This window comes from Bombina bombina, chromosome 1 (assembly GCF_027579735.1).
Source record: "Bombina bombina isolate aBomBom1 chromosome 1, aBomBom1.pri, whole genome shotgun sequence".
NCBI lineage: Eukaryota > Metazoa > Chordata > Amphibia > Anura > Bombinatoridae > Bombina > Bombina bombina.
This window is the reverse complement of record NC_069499.1, coordinates 1,458,789,126-1,458,808,706: the sequence shown is the minus strand read 5'-3', so window position 1 is coordinate 1,458,808,706 and position 19,581 is coordinate 1,458,789,126. Positions and strand designations below refer to the sequence as shown.

The window sequence follows — 19,581 nt, the reverse complement described above, 5'->3', positions numbered from 1 at the left end:
GAGGAAAGCCTTTCTGGGGTGCATGCGGGATCTGTCCTCCTTAGGGGTCATTGTCCCGGTTCCTATCGCAGAAAGAGGTTTGGGATACTACTCAAACCTGTTTGTGATCCCAAAGAAGGAGGGAACTTTCCACCCGATTCTGGACCTAAAGTGCTTAAACAAATTTCTAGATGTCCACTCGTTCAAGATGGAGACAATAGGGTCCATCCTTCCTCTAGTTACCACTAGATCCTTCAGATCTAGTGACCACTATAGATCTGAAGGATGCCTACCTTCACGTTCCAATCCACAGGGACCACTTTCAGTTCCTAAGTTTTGCGTTCCTGGATCAGCACTTCCAGTTCATTGCACTTCCGTTACTGCTCCAAAAATACAAAGTTTCTAGGGGCTCTCCTGGCCGTCACCAGAACCCAAGGTATAGCAGTAGCTCCCTACTTGGACAACATTCTGGTTCAAGCACCATCTCTTCTCTCCCTTCTTTGATCACATGGATGGAAGATAAACTTAGAGAAGAGTTCTCTTATTCCAAACACCAGGGTAGAATTCCTGGGTACTATAATAGATTCAATATCCTCATTCCTAACCGACCAGAGAGGTTGCAAGCTAGCTTCGGCATGTCTTGCCCTCCGGACCTCATTAAGGCCATCTGTGGCTCAGTGTATGGAGGTAATTGGTCTCATGGTGTCCAGCATGGACATAATTCCCTTTGCCAGGTTCCGTTCGCGAATATAGTGAGGATGTCATCTTCTCCTCCATGGAGCCTCCTTATCTGGTGTTATATTCAGATTAGGCTGTCCTACATACTAAGTTAGGGTTTCTCCCTAAAGTCGTGTCAGACCGCAACATCAATCAAGAGATTGTGGTCCCTTCTTTGTGTCCTAATCCTTCTTCTTCGAAGGAATGTTTACTTCATAATTTGGACGTGGTTCGTGCCTTGAAGTTTTATTTTCAGGCTTCCAAGGATTTTAGACAAACTTCTTCCTTTGTTTGTCATATTCTGGGAAGCGTAAGGGTCACAAGGTCTCTTCGACTTCCCTATCTTTTTGGTTGAGGAGTCTTATCTGCTCAGCCTATGAGACAGCAGGACATATACCTCTTCAGAGAATTACGGCTCATTCTACTAGAGCAGTGGCTTCCTCTTGGGCCTTTAAGAACGAGGCCTCTATGGATCAGATTTGTAAGGCGGCTACCTGGTCCTGATGTTTTTGCTTCTGTTTTTGTCTCTCCCGTTATCATTCAGTGTCCTTTAGAGCTTGGGTATACGTTTCCCAACAGTAAGGAATGAAGCTGTGGACTCTCCTTATAGTAAGAATGCTTACCAGATAATTTCATTTCCTTCTGTATAAGGAGAGTCCATGGCCCCCACCCCCACCCGTGTTGCCCCCTAAATTTATATTTCTTTTCTGGCACCTTTTATACCCTGATATTTCTCCTACTGTTCCTGTGTTGCCCCATAAATTTATATTTCTTTTCTGGCACCTTTTATACCCTGATATTTCTCCTACTGTTCCTTGTTCCCTCGGCAGAATGACTGGGGGATAGGGGAAGTGGGAGAGGTATTTAAGCCTTTGGGTAGGGTGTTTTTGCAACCAGACCAAAAACGAACTCCGGATTAGGTAAAAGAACCGTTTCTTTATTCTCCACATAAAAAGTCAAACATAGGCATAAAAACAAGGGCACAGTACAAGGGTAGACTCAGACTCAGGGTGTTTTTGCCTCCTCTTGGTGGCCAGGTTCAGTATTTCCCAACAGTAAGGAATGAAGTCGTGGACTCTCCTTATACAGAAGGAAATTAAAGGGACCAATATGTAGCAGAGTTAGCCTCGAGAAGTCAGCAGAGTGTCACATTCTGAAAATAAGAAATTGCTCAATTGTCAGAGATAAATTGCATGAAAAGAGGGCAAAATAAATAATGAAAGTACATGGCAAAGTGTTTTCAATACACATAACTAAAGATTTTATATCTAAATCACAAGGTCTTTACCTTGGCTCATTTCTGAATCCTCCTGCTGGCCCTATTCTGACTAGTGCTCTAAGTATTTCTGTAACCTGCAAAAGCATTTACCTGACTAGTGGCCAGGATGGTTAGGAAGGGAGATGCTTGTTACAGGGACTTGGGTGCCTGACAGTATAAATGGGTCAAGAAACTATAGACAATGCACAGCCATTGACCTGAGCTGTTACCCACCAGAGACAGTTATTGGGTGAACATACAGCCCAGCTGAAGAATATGGATGTGAAACATCATCACAGCTCTCCTGCAGGGCCTAGAACAGAGGCCGTCAACTTCCTCTGCAGATCCAGCCCCAACAGCAGTATCAAGACCTGAATAAAAAAAAAATCCCCTGGGTAACCTCATCCACTTCCTACATTGCCCCTCCTAGAAAAGTTTGATGATAACCTAGCGGAATGCCAAGGATTCCTCAACCAATGTAGATTCCGAATGTACTCTGCGACATCATCCCATGCATCAGTCCAGAATTCCGTTTGTGACCATAATAAAATTGTATGCATGTTGTTGACTACTTTTCTACCTGCTGCTTTTGTACCTAATACCCTGATCTCGAACCTGACCTTGGCTACACGTAACTACTTTTTCTTTGGGGTGTTTTTCCTTGCTGAATCTGCTGTATCCCTTTGCTGGATATCCTCAGCCAGTTCTATTCTGACTAGTGCTCTAAGTATTTCTGTAAACTGCGAAAGCCTTCACTTGAAGCCGACTATTGGCTGGGACAGTTAGAAAGGGAGACATTTGTTACAGGGACTTAGGTGCCTGACATCATAGTCCCCTGTTTCCCCCCAAAATCAGATATGTGCCCAAAACAGACCTCAGATCAGATACTATGGGCCAATTATCTAAAGCTCTCTGAGCCAGTGAGATTCTATAAGAATGCTCGCCAGCCCTTCTATTTTGGTGGAATTATATAAAGCCACTTTTTACCCGGAAAACTGCTGCCATATAGTACTGCAGACACATGCACACTCCTGAGCTTACATCCCCGCTTTTCAACAAAGGATAACAAGAAAACGAAGAAAATTTGATAATGGAAAAAAATTGGAAAGTTGTTTAAAATTGTATATTCTATCTGAATCATGAAAGACAATTTTTGAGTTTTATGTTCCTTTAAAAGAAATTCTGAATTAAAATCCTGTAGATTTTTAATTTATAATATTAACCTATTTCTGCTAAATAGAAGGGCCCTGGGTGAGTAGCTGTGGTGTTATTTCGTTTGTGCTGGTTTATTACAGTAACTCTTCCTGATCTGTACAAGTAGTAGGACATTTAGGAACATTTTGTATGGATAACTTTTGAAATAGACAAATAACCAAATGAAAGATTTTTTTTAACAGACAAATTTAAATGTGGCCAAAAAACCCCACATACACCTTATATACTGTACACACTAGTTCTTTAGAGTTTAATAACTTTTCTTCATTGTCAGATAAACAATTATTCTTTTTTCCCATTTTGAAGCCCAACTGCTGACCTCCCAACTGTCCCTATTTTAGAGGGACAGTCCTTGATTCTGAGATCTGTCCCTCTGAAAAATAGTGGGAAAAACACCCCACTCTTACGCTAACCCAAACACATATTCTCAAGTGCGCTAACCCGACATAAAAATATGAATATTTCACATTCCAATGTTCCTCACATAGAAGAATATGTTCTATTTATTCATAAATACATATTTCTACTTATATCTGATGGTATTTTGGTACAATATATATCTATACATCTATATGATTATATATAGGTATAGATATCTACAGATATATATATATATATATACAGTATATATATATACATATGAATATCTATTCACTATCTATGCACTTATATATATATATATATATATATATATATATATATATATATATATATATATATATATATATATGTTTGTATATTTATACACATATATTTATGTGTTTACTTTATTGAAAAGCACAGTCCTTATAACCTTTATCAGTGTAATGTGTAAAGATTCAGGACTGGTTTAATATATCATGCAGTTCTTAAAGAGAGAGTCTTTCATGGATGCTAACAGTTTGGTTATTATTTGTTTGGTGTATTATAGGTATCAAGTTGGATACTGTAGCTTTTTTTTCTTTATTTGAAAGTCTCTTGTATGTCTCAAATTGTGACTATGTGGCCCATTTAACAAGCTCCATAGGGAGCTTGTGGGCCCGTGTTTCTGGCGAGTCTTCAGACTCGCCAGAAACACAAGTTATGGAGCTGCGGTCTAAAGACCGCTGCTCCATAACCCTGTCCGCCTGCTCTGAGCAGGCGGACATGAATCGCCAGAAATCAACCAGATCGAGTACGATCGGGTTGATTGACACCCCCTGCTGGTGGCCGATTGGCCACGAGTCTGCAGGGGGCGGCGTTGCACCAGCAGCTCTTGTGAGCTGCTGGTGCAATGCTGAATACGGAGAGCTTATTGCTCTCCGCATTCAGCGAGGTCTTGCGGACCTGATCCGCAGTGTCGGATCAGGTCCGCAAGACCTTTCATAAATAGGGGCCTATGTATCCTCGCTAGCATTGCGTTATAGGGCTATGTCACACCCTCCGATTGCACGATATTTATAGAGAAAATAAACTCACCGTGTCCGGTGTGTAACAATGTTGTCCGTATGCAGACCCTGGTTCAGGTATCTCAGTACTCTCTTGTGGTGATCTGCTGCTGTGTTGAAACTGGGCACCTTAATGCAATAGGTTATGGGTACCTCAAAAAGCAGTCCTACAATAGCAGGGGGAATGTACCACTCAACAACATACGGCAATCTGTGATTGTGAGTGATTATAACACTAGCTGGCAACGGATGTAGCCCCATACAATCCGCTAGAAAAATTTGAATAAACCACAGAGATCCTCACCTGTGGTGATTAAATAATCAGCTGTCCAATGGGCCGAAGTGGTGAAAATAAAAAATAACTTTTATTAGTTTATATACCCATATAAATACATAAATACATATATATATATACACATATAAATACATAAATACATATGTATATATACACATATAAATACATAAATACATATATATATATACACATATAAATACATAAATACATATATATACACATATAAATACATAAATACATATATATATATATACACATATAAATACATAAATACATATGTATATATACACATATAAATACATAAATACATATGTATATATACCCATATAAATACATAAATACATATATATATATATACACATATAAATACATAAATACATATGTATATATACACATATAAATACATAAATACATATATATATATACACATATAAATACATAAATACATATATATATATACACATATAAATACATAAATACATATATATACACATATAAATACATAAATACATATATATATATATATATACACACATATAAATACATATATATATATACACATATAAATACATAAATACATATATATATATATATATACACATATAAATACATAAATACATATATATATATATATACATATATAAATACATAAATACATATATATATATACACATATAAATACATAAATACATATATATATATATACCCATATAAATACATAAATACATATGTATATATACACATATAAATACATAAATACATATGTATATATACACATATAAATACATAAATACATATGTATATATACACATATATATAGATATTTAGACATGTGTATGTATGTATCTCTGTGTTAAAGCCCTTTGCAGACCTTTTTTTCCCTAAAACCTGAGATCTCATATCTTTGAGCATTTATAACTTTTTAGTGCAATATTTTTTTTAAATAATTTCTATTAGTGTTAGTGGAACTGTACTTTGTAATGTATTTTTTATGTGTTTTGTGACACTTTTTAACCAGATTGCGATAATCATTCTAGTGTAAATCAAGGTTGCACTCTTTACTTTCAACTTGTTATACGAGCGCAATTAAAATTGCGTGCAAAAAACAAACAAACAGGTATCGCTTGCACGCAAATGATAACGCTCCACTCGTAATTTGGCCCAAAAGTGTTTTATGTCCCTTCAAAGACACCTGGGCATACAAAATTAGTGGTACTGCTCTTTATCATAGCCTAATTACATATTTTAGGCGTTCCATCCTTTTTTTTGTTGAAGTTTTAAAAAAAGTTACAATCTCTTAATAAGTGTAATTTTATGCTAATTTAATTAAGTGAATTTGGATAGTGAAAGTGAAAGGGCTCTGAAGATCTAGCTACAAATCAGCCTTGGCTTCACAAAAATAATTATCCATATTTTTAGACAGTAGTACCTTTCTTCAGGTATATTGCTTCACTATACTTGGACAGAATTCAGCAAACCATTTATTACAATGTTCTCAGTGACTCAAAGCCTGCTAATAATTTTAGTGAAATGAAACTTTTAACTTACCCACAGAGAATGGGGCGGGCAAGAGGTTCCTACTTTGTGCCATGATTGGATGAACAAATTGAGAACTGTAGTATAAAAAGGGTATTATATGTGCAACAGTTAGTGGGCTGAGGAACAAAAGTGCCTTGTACATTAATGCATCAGTTCTCTGAACATTTTATATCTCCAGCTATTTTTTTTATATACAATATTCCGCAGTTTGATTCATCTCAAGAGGTTGCAACAGCAAGAGATGAATATGCTAAGAGGGATCTGCACACTTTTGCTGCTTTGTGGAACAGTCTCTGGTGAGTACATTTTACAGTCAACAATGGAATAGTCACTTTCTACTTCCTAGAAAAGCGATGTAAGTCCTAGGGCTAACATTATCTTTAAAAAGGACATTTACGCTAATGCTGACTAGTCTTGTATAATGTTATACTGTTGTATATTGCAATATGTTCATGTCACTGTTATCACTATGTACTTTGTAGCCTACTCAGGCATCTGTGATGGTATCTGATCATCCTTTATAAATAAAGAAATTAAATTTGTTTCAAAAAAAGGAAATTTATGCAATACAATTTTTTTATCATACATATGAAATCTCACTTTTTTAAAAACATGCTCTTGATTGATTGACTTTTGTTAACATTGACTGTTTTGCTCTTGAAACTAACAAGAAGTGTATGTATATATGAATATATATATATATATATATATATATATATATATATATATATGATAGATAGACAGATAGATAGATAGATAGATAGATAGATAGATAGATAGATAGATAGATAGATAGATAGATATACAAATATGGGATATAATCTCACTACTACAGATCTATTGGTGGACAGTGGCACACACTACATATTTGTTAGAGCATGTTATTTTTGCATTTCTGTCCCTAACTAACTAAAGGATCAGTCAAAATCCTATTAAAAAGTTTAATGATTTTTTTCTGCAGAATTTTTGTAGATAAATAATTTTATAAGCTTTTCTAAATGATTGTGACCCCCTATGTGTTTAACCACAGCAAAGGGTTGAAAAACACATAGTTCAAATGTAACAGTTAATAGGATTGCTCCCAAGCAAAAATTAGTAGTGAGACAATCACCAGAGGCTTCCTGCTAATGTAAAAGACCTTCCCTGCTTGGGAGTTGCAATGCTTGTGCACGAGTTGGAATTTACCCATCTGTGATGGTTAAACACATATGTATTTATCACAAACCTTCAGAAAAGCTTGTCAAATGATTTATCTCCAAAAATCCCCATAGACATTAATGGTAGAGATATCATTAAATAGCTATTTCAGGATAGCTATAATTAGTAATGCAAAACTACATGCTATTACTAACTAGAACACACCAGTTTTGAAATATAATTGAATCTATCCACTATAAATACAAAAAATATTTGAATGTTTAATCCAAGCAATACATGGTAAGAAGCGATCTTAAAAGCTGTGATTTGGTTTCATGTTGACTCAATCATTATTTTACTACACAATTAAAGGGACAGTCTAGGACAAAATAAACTTTCATGATTCAGATAGAGCATGTCATTTTAAACAATTTTCCAATTTACTTTTATCACCAATTTTGCTTTGTTCTCTTGGTATTCTTAGTTGAAAACTAAACCTAGGAGGTTCATATGCTAATTTCTTAGACCTTGAAGCCCACCTCTTTCAGATTGCATTTTAACAGTTTTTCACCACTAGAGGGTGTTAGTTCACATATTTCATATAGATAACACTGTGCTCGTGCACGTGAAGTAATCTGGGAGCTGGCACTGATTGGCTAGACTGCAAGTCTGTCAAAAGAACTGAAAAAAGGGGCAGTTTGCAGAAGATAATCACAGAGGTTAAAAGTATATTATTATAACTGTGTTAGTATGTGTTAGTTCACATATTTCATATAGATAACACTGTGCTCGTGCACGTGAAGTAATCTGGGAGCTGGCACTGATTGGCTAGACTGCAAGTCTGTCAAAAGAACTGAAAAAAGGGGCAGTTTGCAGAAGATAATCACAGAGGTTAAAAGTATATTATTATAACTGTGTTGGTTATGCAAAACTGGGAAATGGGTAATAAAGGGATTATCTATCTTTTAAAACAATAAAAATTCTGGTGTAGACTGTCCCTTTAATAATATGCATTCATAATCTTATCATCTCCATATAACAGTCGATTGTAATTTGTTACTTAAAGCAAGGAGTTACATTTTTTGAATGAAAAATGCTAAGTTAAATGGACAGTCTACTCCAGAATATTTATTGTTTAAAAAGATAGATAATCCCTTTTTTACCCATTCTCCAGTTTTGCATAACCAACACAGTTATATTAATATTGTTTTTACCTCTGTGAATAGCTTATATCTAAGCCTTTGCAGACTGCCCCCTTATTTCAGTTCTTTTGACAGACTTGAATTTTAGTCATTCAGTGCCCTCTCATAAGAAACTTCACGGGAATAAGCTTAATGTTATCTATATGACACACATGAACTAACTCCCTCTAGCTGTGAAAAACTGTCAAATGCATTCAGATAAGAGGTGGTCTTCAAGAGCTTAGAAATTAGCATACAAATTGCTTTTTTAATATGTATTTAAATATTAAAAGCAAGGCCACCCTTAGCATTTGTGGAGCCCCTCAGCCCATTGCCCTTATTCCCCTCCCCCTGTATGCCCAACCCCCCGTGTATGGCTGCCCATCCTTGTCCCAACATTCAGTATTACCTAAATAAATATTACACCTTCTGATTCCATAAACCCTTTTTCATAAACTAAATACAGGATCTACTTTGCACCCCAAAGGGCGGGTGCCCCTCTTGTCCTCCCAAAGGGCAGGCCCGATTAACAGTTCATTAAAGCTGCACTCTTTCTGCTCCAGATGAAGATATAGCCAGTGATTGTGGAGTATATGTGTATGCATGCTTCTCATTTACTCACCATATCTATCCTGGTTACCATTTTACCTTTTATCAGGTATGAAACACATAGTAAAATAAACTAAGTTAAAAATAAAATGTTAACAAAAACAGAGCAATTCATTTTTATGGTAGAATCACCCTTTAGTTGCACAGCAACAGCATCAGGATAAAATCGAAAGGGATGCCAGGGAAACCCCCAATATAGCATATAATACAGTAGGGAAGCAGAGGGTATATAGTCAGACAGTTCCAGTCAAACCAGCACAGAGAAATACAGTACAAAATGAATAGCAGGTGTGTAGTAACTAACAGAAATACAGTACAAAATGAATAGCAGGTGTGCAGTAGCAAACAGAAATACAGTACAAAATGAATAGCAAGTGTGCAGTAACAAACAGAAATACAGTACAAAATGAATAACAGGTGTGCAGTAACTAACAGAAATACAGTACAAAATGAATAGCAGGTTTGCAGTAACTAACAGAAATACAGTACAAAATGAATAGCAGGTGTGTAGTAACAAACAGAAAAACAGTACAAAATGAATAGCAGGTTTGCAGTAACTAACAGAAATACAGTACAAAATGAATAGCAGGTGTGTAGTAACAAACAGAAAAACAGTACAAAATGAATAGCAGGTTTGCAGTAACTAACAGAAATACAGTACAAAATGAATAGCAGGTGTGTAGTAACAAACAGAAATACAGTACAAAATGAATAGCAGGTGTGCAGTAACAAACAGAAATACAGTACAAAATTAATAGCAGGTGTGCAGTAACTAACAGAAATACAGTACAAAATGAATAGCAGGTTTGCAGTAACTAACAGAAATACAGTACAAAATGAATAGCAGGTTTGCAGTAACTAACAGAAATACAGTACAAAATGAATAGCAGGTTTGCAGTAACTAACAGAAATACAGTACAAAATGAATAGCAGGTGTGCAGTAGCAAACAGAAATACAGTACAAAATGAATAACAGGTGTGCAGTAACTAACAGAAATACAGTACAAAATGAAGAGCAGGTTTGCAGTAACTAACAGAAATACAGTACAAAATGAATAGCAGGTGTGTAGTAACAAACAGAAATACAGTACAAAATGAATAGCAGGTTTGCAGTAACTAACAGAAATACAGTACAAAATGAATAGCAGGTTTGCAGTAACTAACAGAAATACAGTACAAAATGAATAGCAGGTTTGAAGTAACTAACAGAAATACAGTACAAAATGAATAGCAGGTTTGCAGTAACTAACAGAAATACAGTACAAAATGAATAGCAGGTGTGTAGTAACAAACAGAAATACAGTACAAAATGAATAGCAGGTTTGCAGTAACTAACAGAAATACAGTACAAAATGAATAGCAGGTGTGCAGTAGCAAACAGAAATACAGTACAAAATGAATAACAGGTGTGCAGTAACTAACAGAAATACAGTACAAAATGAAGAGCAGGTTTGCAGTAACTAACAGAAATACAGTACAAAATGAATAGCAGGTGTGTAGTAACAAACAGAAATACAGTACAAAATGAATAGCAGGTTTGCAGTAACTAACAGAAATACAGTACAAAATGAATAGCAGGTTTGCAGTAACTAACAGAAATACAGTACAAAATGAATAGCAGGTTTGAAGTAACTAACAGAAATACAGTACAAAATGAATAGCAGGTTTGCAGTAACTAACAGAAATACAGTACAAAATGAATAGCAGGTGTGTAGTAACAAACAGAAATACAGTACAAAATGAATAGCAGGTTTGCAGTAACTAACAGAAATACAGTACAAAATGAATAGCAGGTTTGAAGTAACTAACAGAAATACAGTACAAAATGAATAGCAGGTTTGCAGTAACTAACAGAAATACAGTACAAAATGAATAGCAGGTGTGTAGTAACTAACAGAAATACAGTACAAAACGAATAGCAGGTTTGCAGTAACTAACAGAAATACAGTACAAAATGAATAGCAGGTTTGCAGTAACTAACAGAAATACAGTACACAATGAATAGCAGGTGTGTAGTAACTAACAGAAATACAGTACAAAACGAATAGCAGGTGTGCAGTAACAAACAGAAATACAGTACACAATGAATAGCAGGTGTGCAGTAACAAACAGAAATACAGTACAAAATGAATAGCAGGTGTGCAGTAACAAACAGAAATACAGTACAAAATGAATAGCAGGTGTGCAGTAACAAACAGAAATACAGTACACAATGAATAGCAGGTGTGCAGTAACAAACAGAAATACAGTACACAATGAATAGCAGGTGTGCAGTAACAAACAGAAATACAGTACACAATGAATAGCAGGTGTGCAGTAACAAACAGAAATACAGTACACAATGAATAGCAGGTGTGCAGTAACAAACAGAAACACAGTACAAAATGAATAGCAGGTGTGCAGTAACAAACAAGGTCAAACTGTAGAAGACAGATAGAGCCTACAGTTTCAAACAACTTTCTAATTGACTTCTATTATCAAATTTGCTTAATTCTCTTGGCATCATTTGTTGAAAAGCAGGTAGGTTAGCTCAGGAGCGTACACATGTCTGGAGCACTATATGGCAGAAGTTTTGCAAGAATGTTATCAATTTGCAAGAGCACTATATGGCAGCACTATTTCCTACCATGGTATCTCTTTAACAAAGAATACAATGGGAACAAAGCAAATTTGATAAGAGAAGTAAATTAAAAACTGTTTTTAAATTGTATGCTCTGTCTGAATCACACAAAAAAATGTTTGGGTTTCATATTCCCATACTTTATTAAAGGCACAGCATGCCCTAATCTAAGAAGTAAAGCAGGGATTTGTCTAGCACCATCTCTGTTATAACATGACATATCTGCTGAACCAATGACAAGAGGAATATGTGTATTGCCACCAATCACTAGCTAGCTCCCAGTAATGCATTGCTACCCTTGAACCTACCTATATATGCTTTTCAACAAAGGTGAACAAAAAAATGTACATGGAATACTAAAAGTAAAATGAAAAGTCTCTTACAATTGTATGTTCTCTCGAAATCATGAAAGTTTAATTTTGACTTTGATGTTTTAATTAAACACTATCCTTCCCATATACTGACCTCAGAACTTTTCTTGTCCGCTGAAGCTCTTCGTGATGGAGACGTGAGACTGGTTGATGGAAACAGCACCTTTGAAGGTCGAGTGGAAGTTTATTACAGAGGAACCTGGGGAACAATTTGCGATGATGAATGGGATATTAAGGATGCTTCTGTAGTCTGCAAATCTTTAGGGTTTTTTGGTGCCAGTGAGGCCAAAAAGGGAGGCGCGTTTCCAGCAGGTAATGATGGTCCAGTCCCACCCCCTTGTATAACTCAGAGGTCAGTATCTTGTGTCTCACTCTGTGTCATCTCTCAGGGATTGGCTCCATTCTGTTGGATGACGTTAGCTGCACTGGGAATGAGAGTTCTCTGGGAGATTGTAAGTTCAAAGGCTGGGGAACAAGTGACTGCAAACACACTGAAGATGCTGGGGTTGTTTGTGTCCCAAGTGATAATGGTAAGTGCTGAGCCCCCTCCCCCCAATCACTGGTGTTTTTATTCTCAAAGACAGGCAATGCACTCTTATATGTTCTCCCAATGATCAATTTTACCTACTGAGATGTAATTAAGAGCTAGATTACAAGTGGAGCGCTAATTTATTGTGTGCCCCGCAAATAACCAGCCATTACCGCAAGCTCGCAGTGGCAAATAGCGCTCATAAAATTAACCAGAGATCAGATCTCTGGTTAATTTTATAAGGCCTAGATTTGGAGTTCGGCGGTAAAAGGGCTGTTAACGCTCCGCGGGCTTTTTTCTGGCCGCACCATAAAATTAACTCTGGTATCGAGAGTTCAAACAAATGCTGCGTTAGGCTCCAAAAAAGGAGCGTAGAGCATTTTTACCGCAAATGCAACTCTCGATACCAGAGTTGCTTACGGACGCGGCCGGCCTCAAAAACGTGCTCGTGCACGATTCCCCCATAGGAAACAATGGGGCTGTTTGAGCTGAAAAAAAACCTAACACCTGCAAAAAAGCAGCGTTCAGCTCCTAACGCAGCCCCATTGTTTGCTATGGGGAAACACTTCCTACGTCTGCACCTAACACTCTAACATGTACCCCGAGTCTAAACACCCCTAACCTTACACTTATTAACCCCTAATCTGCCGCCCCCGCTATCGCTGACCCCTGCATATTTTTTTAAACCCCTAATCTGCCGCTCCGTAAACCGCCGCCACCTACGTTATCCCTATGTACCCCTAATCTGCTACCCCTAACACCGCCGACCCCTATATTATATTTATTAACCCCTAACCTGCCCCCCACAACGTCGCCGACACCTGCCTACACTTATTAACCCCTAATCTGCCGAGCGGACCTGAGCGCTACTATAATAAAGTTATTAACCCCTAATCCGCCTCACTAACCCTATCATAAATAGTATTAACCCCTAATCTGCCCTCCCTAACATCGCCGACACCTAACTTCAATTATTAACCCCTAATCTTCCGATCGGAGCTCACCGCTATTCTAATAAATGGATTAACCCCTAAAGCTAAGTCTAACCCTAACACTAACACCCCCCTAAGTTAAATATAATATTTATCTAACGAAATAAATTAACTCTTATTAAATAACTTATTTCTATTTAAAGCTAAATACTTACCTGTAAAATAAACCCTAATATAGCTACAATATAAATTATAATTATATTATAGCTATTTTAGGATTAATATTTATTTTACAGGCAACTTTGTAATTATTTTAACCAGGTACAATAGCTATTAAATAGTTAAGAACTATTTAATAGTTACCTAGTTAAAATAATAACAAATTTACCTGTAAAATAAATCCTAACCTAAGTTATAATTAAACCTAACACTACCCTATCAATAAAATAATTAAATAAACTACCTACAATTACCTACAATTAACCTAACACTACACTATCAATAAATTAATTTAACACAATTCCTACAAATAAATACAATTAAATAAACTAGCTAAAGTACAAAAAATAAAAAAGAACTAAGTTACAGAAAATAAAAAAATATTTACAAACATAAGAAAAATATTACAACAATTTTAAACTAATTACACCTACTCTAAGCCCCCTAATAAAATAACAAAGCCCCCCAAAATAAAAAATTCCCTACCCTATTCTAAATTAAAAAAGTTACAAGCTCTTTTACCTTACCAGCCCTGAACAGGGCCCTTTGCGGGGCATGCCCCAAGAAGTTCAGCTCTTTTGCCTGTAAAAAAAAACATACAATACCCCCCCCCCCCAACATTACAACCCACCACCCACATACCCCTAATCTAACCCAAACCCCCCTTAAATAAACCTAACACTAAGCCCCTGAAGATCTTCCTACCTTGTCTTCACCATACCAGGTTCACCGATCCGTCCTGGCTCCAACATCTTCATCCAACCCAAGCGGGGGTTGGCGATCCATAATCCGGTCCAGAAGAGGCTCCAAAGTCTTCCTCCTATCCGGCAAGAAGAGGACATCCGGACCGGCAAACATCTTCTCCAAGCGGCATCTTCGATCTTCTTCCATCCGGAGCGAAGCGGCAGGATCCTGAAGACATCCAGCGCGGAACATCCATCCGGACCGACGACTGAACGACGAATGACTGTTCCTTTAAGGGACGTCATCCAAGATGGCGTCCCTCGAATTCCGATTGGCTGATAGGATTCTATCAGCCAATCGGAATTAAGGTAGGAATTTTCTGATTGGCTGATGGAATCAGCCAATCAGAATCTAGTTCAATCCGATTGGCCGATCCAATCAGCCAATCAGATTGAGCTCGCATTCTATTGGCTGATCGGAACAGCCAATAGAATGCGAGCTCAATCTGATTGGCTGATTGGATCAGCCAATCGGATTGAACTTGATTCTGATTGGCTGATTCCATCAGCCAATCAGAAAATTCCTACCTTAATTCCGATTGGCTGATAGAATCCTATCAGCCAATCGGAATTCGAGGGACGCCATCTTGGATGACGTCCCTTAAAGGAACAGTCATTCGTCGTTCAGTCGTCGGTCCGGATGGATGTTCCGCGCTGGATGTCTTCAGGATCCTGCTGCTTCGCTCCGGATGGAAGAAGATCGAAGATGCCGCTTGGAGAAGATGTTTGCCGGTCCGGATGTCCTCTTCTTGCCGGATAGGAGGAAGACTTTGGAGCCTCTTCTGGACCGGATTATGGATCGCCAACCCCCGCTTGGGTTGGATGAAGATCTTGGAGCCAGGACGGATCGGTGAACCTGGTATGGTGAAGACAAGGTAGGAAGATCTTCAGGGGCTTAGTGTTAGGTTTATTTAAGGGGGGTTTGGGTTAGATTAGGGGTATGTGGGTGGTGGGTTGTAATGTTGGGGGGGGGGTATTGTATGTTTTTTTTTACAGGCAAAAGAGCTGAACTTCTTGGGGCATGCCCCGCAAAGGGCCCTGTTCAGGGCTGGTAAGGTAAAAGAGCTTGTAACTTTTTTAATTTAGAATAGGGTAGGGAATTTTTTATTTTGGGGGGCTTTGTTATTTTATTAGGGGGCTTAGAGTAGGTGTAATTAGTTTAAAATTGTTGTAATATTTTTCTTATGTTTGTAAATATTTTTTTATTTTCTGTAACTTAGTTCTTTTTTATTTTTTGTACTTTAGCTAGTTTATTTAATTGTATTTATTTGTAGGAATTGTGTTTAATTAATTTATTGATAGTGTAGTGTTAGGTTAATTGTAGGTAATTGTAGGTAGTTTATTTAATTATTTTATTGATAGGGTAGTGTTAGGTTTAATTATAACTTAGGTTAGGATTTATTTTACAGGTAAATTTGTTATTATTTTAACTAGGTAACTATTAAATAGTTCTTAACTATTTAATAGCTATTGTACCTGGTTAAAATAATTACAAAGTTGCCTGTAAAATAAATATTAATCCTAAAATAGCTATAATATAATTATAATTTATATTGTAGCTATATTAGGATTTATTTTACAGGTAAGTATTTAGCTTTAAATAGGAATAATTTATTTAATAAGAGTTAATTTATTTCGTTAGATTTAAATTATATTTAACTTAGGGGGGTGTTAGTGTTAGGGTTAGACTTAGCTTTAGGGGTTAATCCATTTATTAGAATAGCGGTGAGCTCCGCTCGGCAGATTAGGGGTTAATAAGTGTAGGCAGGTGTCGGCGACGTTGAGGGGGGCAGATTAGGGGTTAATAAATATAATATAGGGGTCGGCGATGTTAGGGGCAGCAGATTAGGGGTACATAAGGATAACGTAGGTGGCGGCGATTTGCGGTCGGAAGATTAGGGGTTAATTATTTTAAGTAGCTGGCGGCGACGTTGTGGGGGGCAAGTTAGGGGTTAATAAATGTAATACAGGGGTCGGCGGGGTTAGGGGCAGCAGATTAGGGGTACATAAATATAACGTAGGTGGCGGTCGGCAGATTAGGGGTTAAAAATTTTAATCGAGTGGCGGCGGTGTGGGGGGACCTCGGTTTAGGGGTACATAGGTAGTTTATGGGTGTTAGTGTACTTTAGGGTACAGTAGTTAAGAGCTTTATGAACCGGCGTTAGCCAGAAAGCTCTTAACTCCTGCTATTTTCAGGCGGCTGGAATCTTGTCGTTAGAGCTCTAACGCTCACTTCGGAAACGACTCTAAATACCGGCGTTAGAAAGATCCCATTGAAAAGATAGGCTACGCAAATGGCGTAGGGGGATCTGCGGTATGGAAAAGTCGCGGCTGAAAAGTGAGCGTTAGACCCTTTAATAACTGACTCCAAATACCAGCGGGCGGCCAAAACCAGCGTTAGGAGCCTCTAACGCTGGTTTTGACGGCTACCGCCGAACTCCAAATCTAGGCCTTAATGTTCTCCAATTGCCCCCAAACTTAAAGGGACATGAAACCCAATTTTTTTTCTTTCATGATTCAGATAGAGAATACAATTTTTTAACAACTTTCTAATTTACTTCTATTATCTAATTTGTTTCATTCTCTTGGTATCATTTGTTGGAGGAGCAGCAATGCGCTAATGGTTTCTAATTGAACTCATGGGTGAGCCAATCACAATCGATATATATGCAGCTACCAATCAACAGCTACAACCTAGGTTCTCTGCTGCTCCTGAGCTTTGCTAGATAAAGCTTTCAGCAAAGGATAACAAGAGAAAGAAGCAAATTAAATAATAGAAGTAAATTGGAAAGTTGTTTAAAATTTTATTCTCTATCTGAATCATGAAAGAAAAAAATTGGGTTTCATTTCCCTTTAAGTGTCAGTTTTCTTTTGTTTTTCTTTTTTTCTTTAAATGTAGATTTTTTTTTTTATTAGTTTTCTAACTGCACGTAGCAGTTTTTGGGGGCTTAAAATGAAGGTAAAGTTAACTATATCTCACAATATACTAACACTTGTCACCCAAATTGAATATGAGTTTCATTCATCACTTTTTGAAATTGTAATTATAAAAACAGTTATTATCGTTTTTACTCACAGTTTTTAGATAGTGAAATTCAACCCGTAATATTTTTTTTTCTTCTTCTATGGTCACGTTTTATTTTGAGCCTATTGAAATGCTGGCAGTTAGGTGGCCGTCAAACGACGTCATCCGCCTCTCATGTGATATGCGCATGCGTTAATTATTTGCCGTTGTTCAGTGCGATACAAGCGCGCTCCTACTTTGCAGAAAAAAAATTACGCCTGCGCATTGGACACCGGTAAGCATATCGCATGCGCATTGCTGAGAGTATATTACACATATGCGCACATTGCAGTCTATGGGAACTGTGTGTTCCCTGTAATGTAAATATACATCTATATTTTTATACACATATTAACACATAAATATATATTTACAAATTGCTGCCATCGCTGTGCGACTTACCCCTTTCACTGTGCGATATTCAGATGCCGTATCTCACGGCATGAGAAGGAGGCTCCCATTGTAGCCTATGGAAGTGCGCTCTCGTGAGCACAATGCTTCCCAGCAATGCGAACGAGAGTTTGCGTTCGCATTGCTCTCAACTTGTAATACCAGCATTAGTGTGTGCTGGTATTACTCAGTGGATCGCAAAATTTGCTTTCACGAGAGCGATATTTAGCGCTCCACTTGTATTCTGGCCCTAGATTGTTTGCAAATACCTCCTTCACTTTTATTTTATCATTTGAAATAGCTGATTTTGTATCCCCACCCATATTAAACATTTCTGAACTTACATTTTGGTTAGAAAATAAAACAAAAAAACATGTAAATGAGAAGGTTAAGATAAAATAATGCTCCTAGTGACAGAAAGGTACTAAAATATTAATTTTCTATTGTTCTTTCTAAGTATTGGCGAATACAGTGGTGAAAAACTGTCAAATGCAGAGGCGGCCTTCAAGGTCTAAGAAATTAGCATATGAACCTCTTAGATTTAGCTTTCAACTAAGAATACCAAGAGAACAAAGCAAAATTGGTAATAAAAGTAAATTGGAAAGTTGTTTAAAATGACATGCTCTATCTGAATCATGAAAACATTTTTTGGACTTGACTGTCCCTTTAAAGAGAAACCAGTTTTACAGTGTACTGTACCTTTATGGAGCAAATAAAGGCCTGGTAGATGTCTGGCTTAGGTAAATGGATTTTGTGTAGAAGCCACCTAACTGGGTGAAAATACGTATGAGAGATGGTCAGAATCCATAATGTGGATACATTCTGCTGTAACTGGTAACACATGAAAATACTGGCAAGATTTTGATTTGCTGCAGTAGGGACATCTTTAAAGGGCCTTAATAGTCAAAAACCATGTTCTTATTTGTTAGAGTATGTAATGTTAAAGGACCATTTAATTAGGGTGACCATATTGTCGCTTTAAAAAGGGACACTTATGACAAACACATATGTCAGGGCTCTTTTCAGGGCTGCTAAAAGAAATGTTTTGTATAAGAACCCTGACATATGTATTTTTCATATGTGTCCCTTTTTAAAGAGGCAATATGGTCAGCCTACATTTAATGCAGTAGAATTGTATAATTAACAGGTGCATAATAAAAAGACAATGATTTAATACCTACTCTGAATTTCAAATAAGCAGTAGATTTCTTTCTGACAAATTTATTTCCCCCCCCCCATTTTCCGGCCCCTGTATCATGTGACAGATATCAGCCAATCACAGACTAGTATACGTATACCCTGTGGAGCTTGTGCATATACTCAGTAGGAGCTTGTTCCCTAGAAAGTGTGAATATAAAAAGATAAAAGTGCTGCTCT

General features: G+C 37.1%; 1 protein-coding gene across 2 annotated transcripts in view; it reads left to right on the top strand.

Moving 5' to 3' along the window:
• The first annotated feature begins 6,536 nt into the window (after window positions 1-6,536).
• LOC128653179 (galectin-3-binding protein) overlaps window positions 6,537-19,581 on the top strand; it is a 49,894-nt gene continuing 36,849 nt past the window's right edge. The window contains exons 1-3 of one of the 2 annotated variants that reach the window (XM_053706322.1): window positions 6,537-6,705; window positions 12,448-12,639; window positions 12,717-12,857. In XM_053706322.1, the coding sequence (XP_053562297.1) occupies window positions 6,651-6,705; window positions 12,448-12,639; window positions 12,717-12,857 (388 nt within the window). In that variant the 5' untranslated portion in view covers window positions 6,537-6,650. Of the gene's footprint in view, window positions 6,706-12,426; window positions 12,640-12,716; window positions 12,858-19,581 lie in introns of both variants that reach the window. The other variant, XM_053706315.1, reaches the window with a different exon arrangement.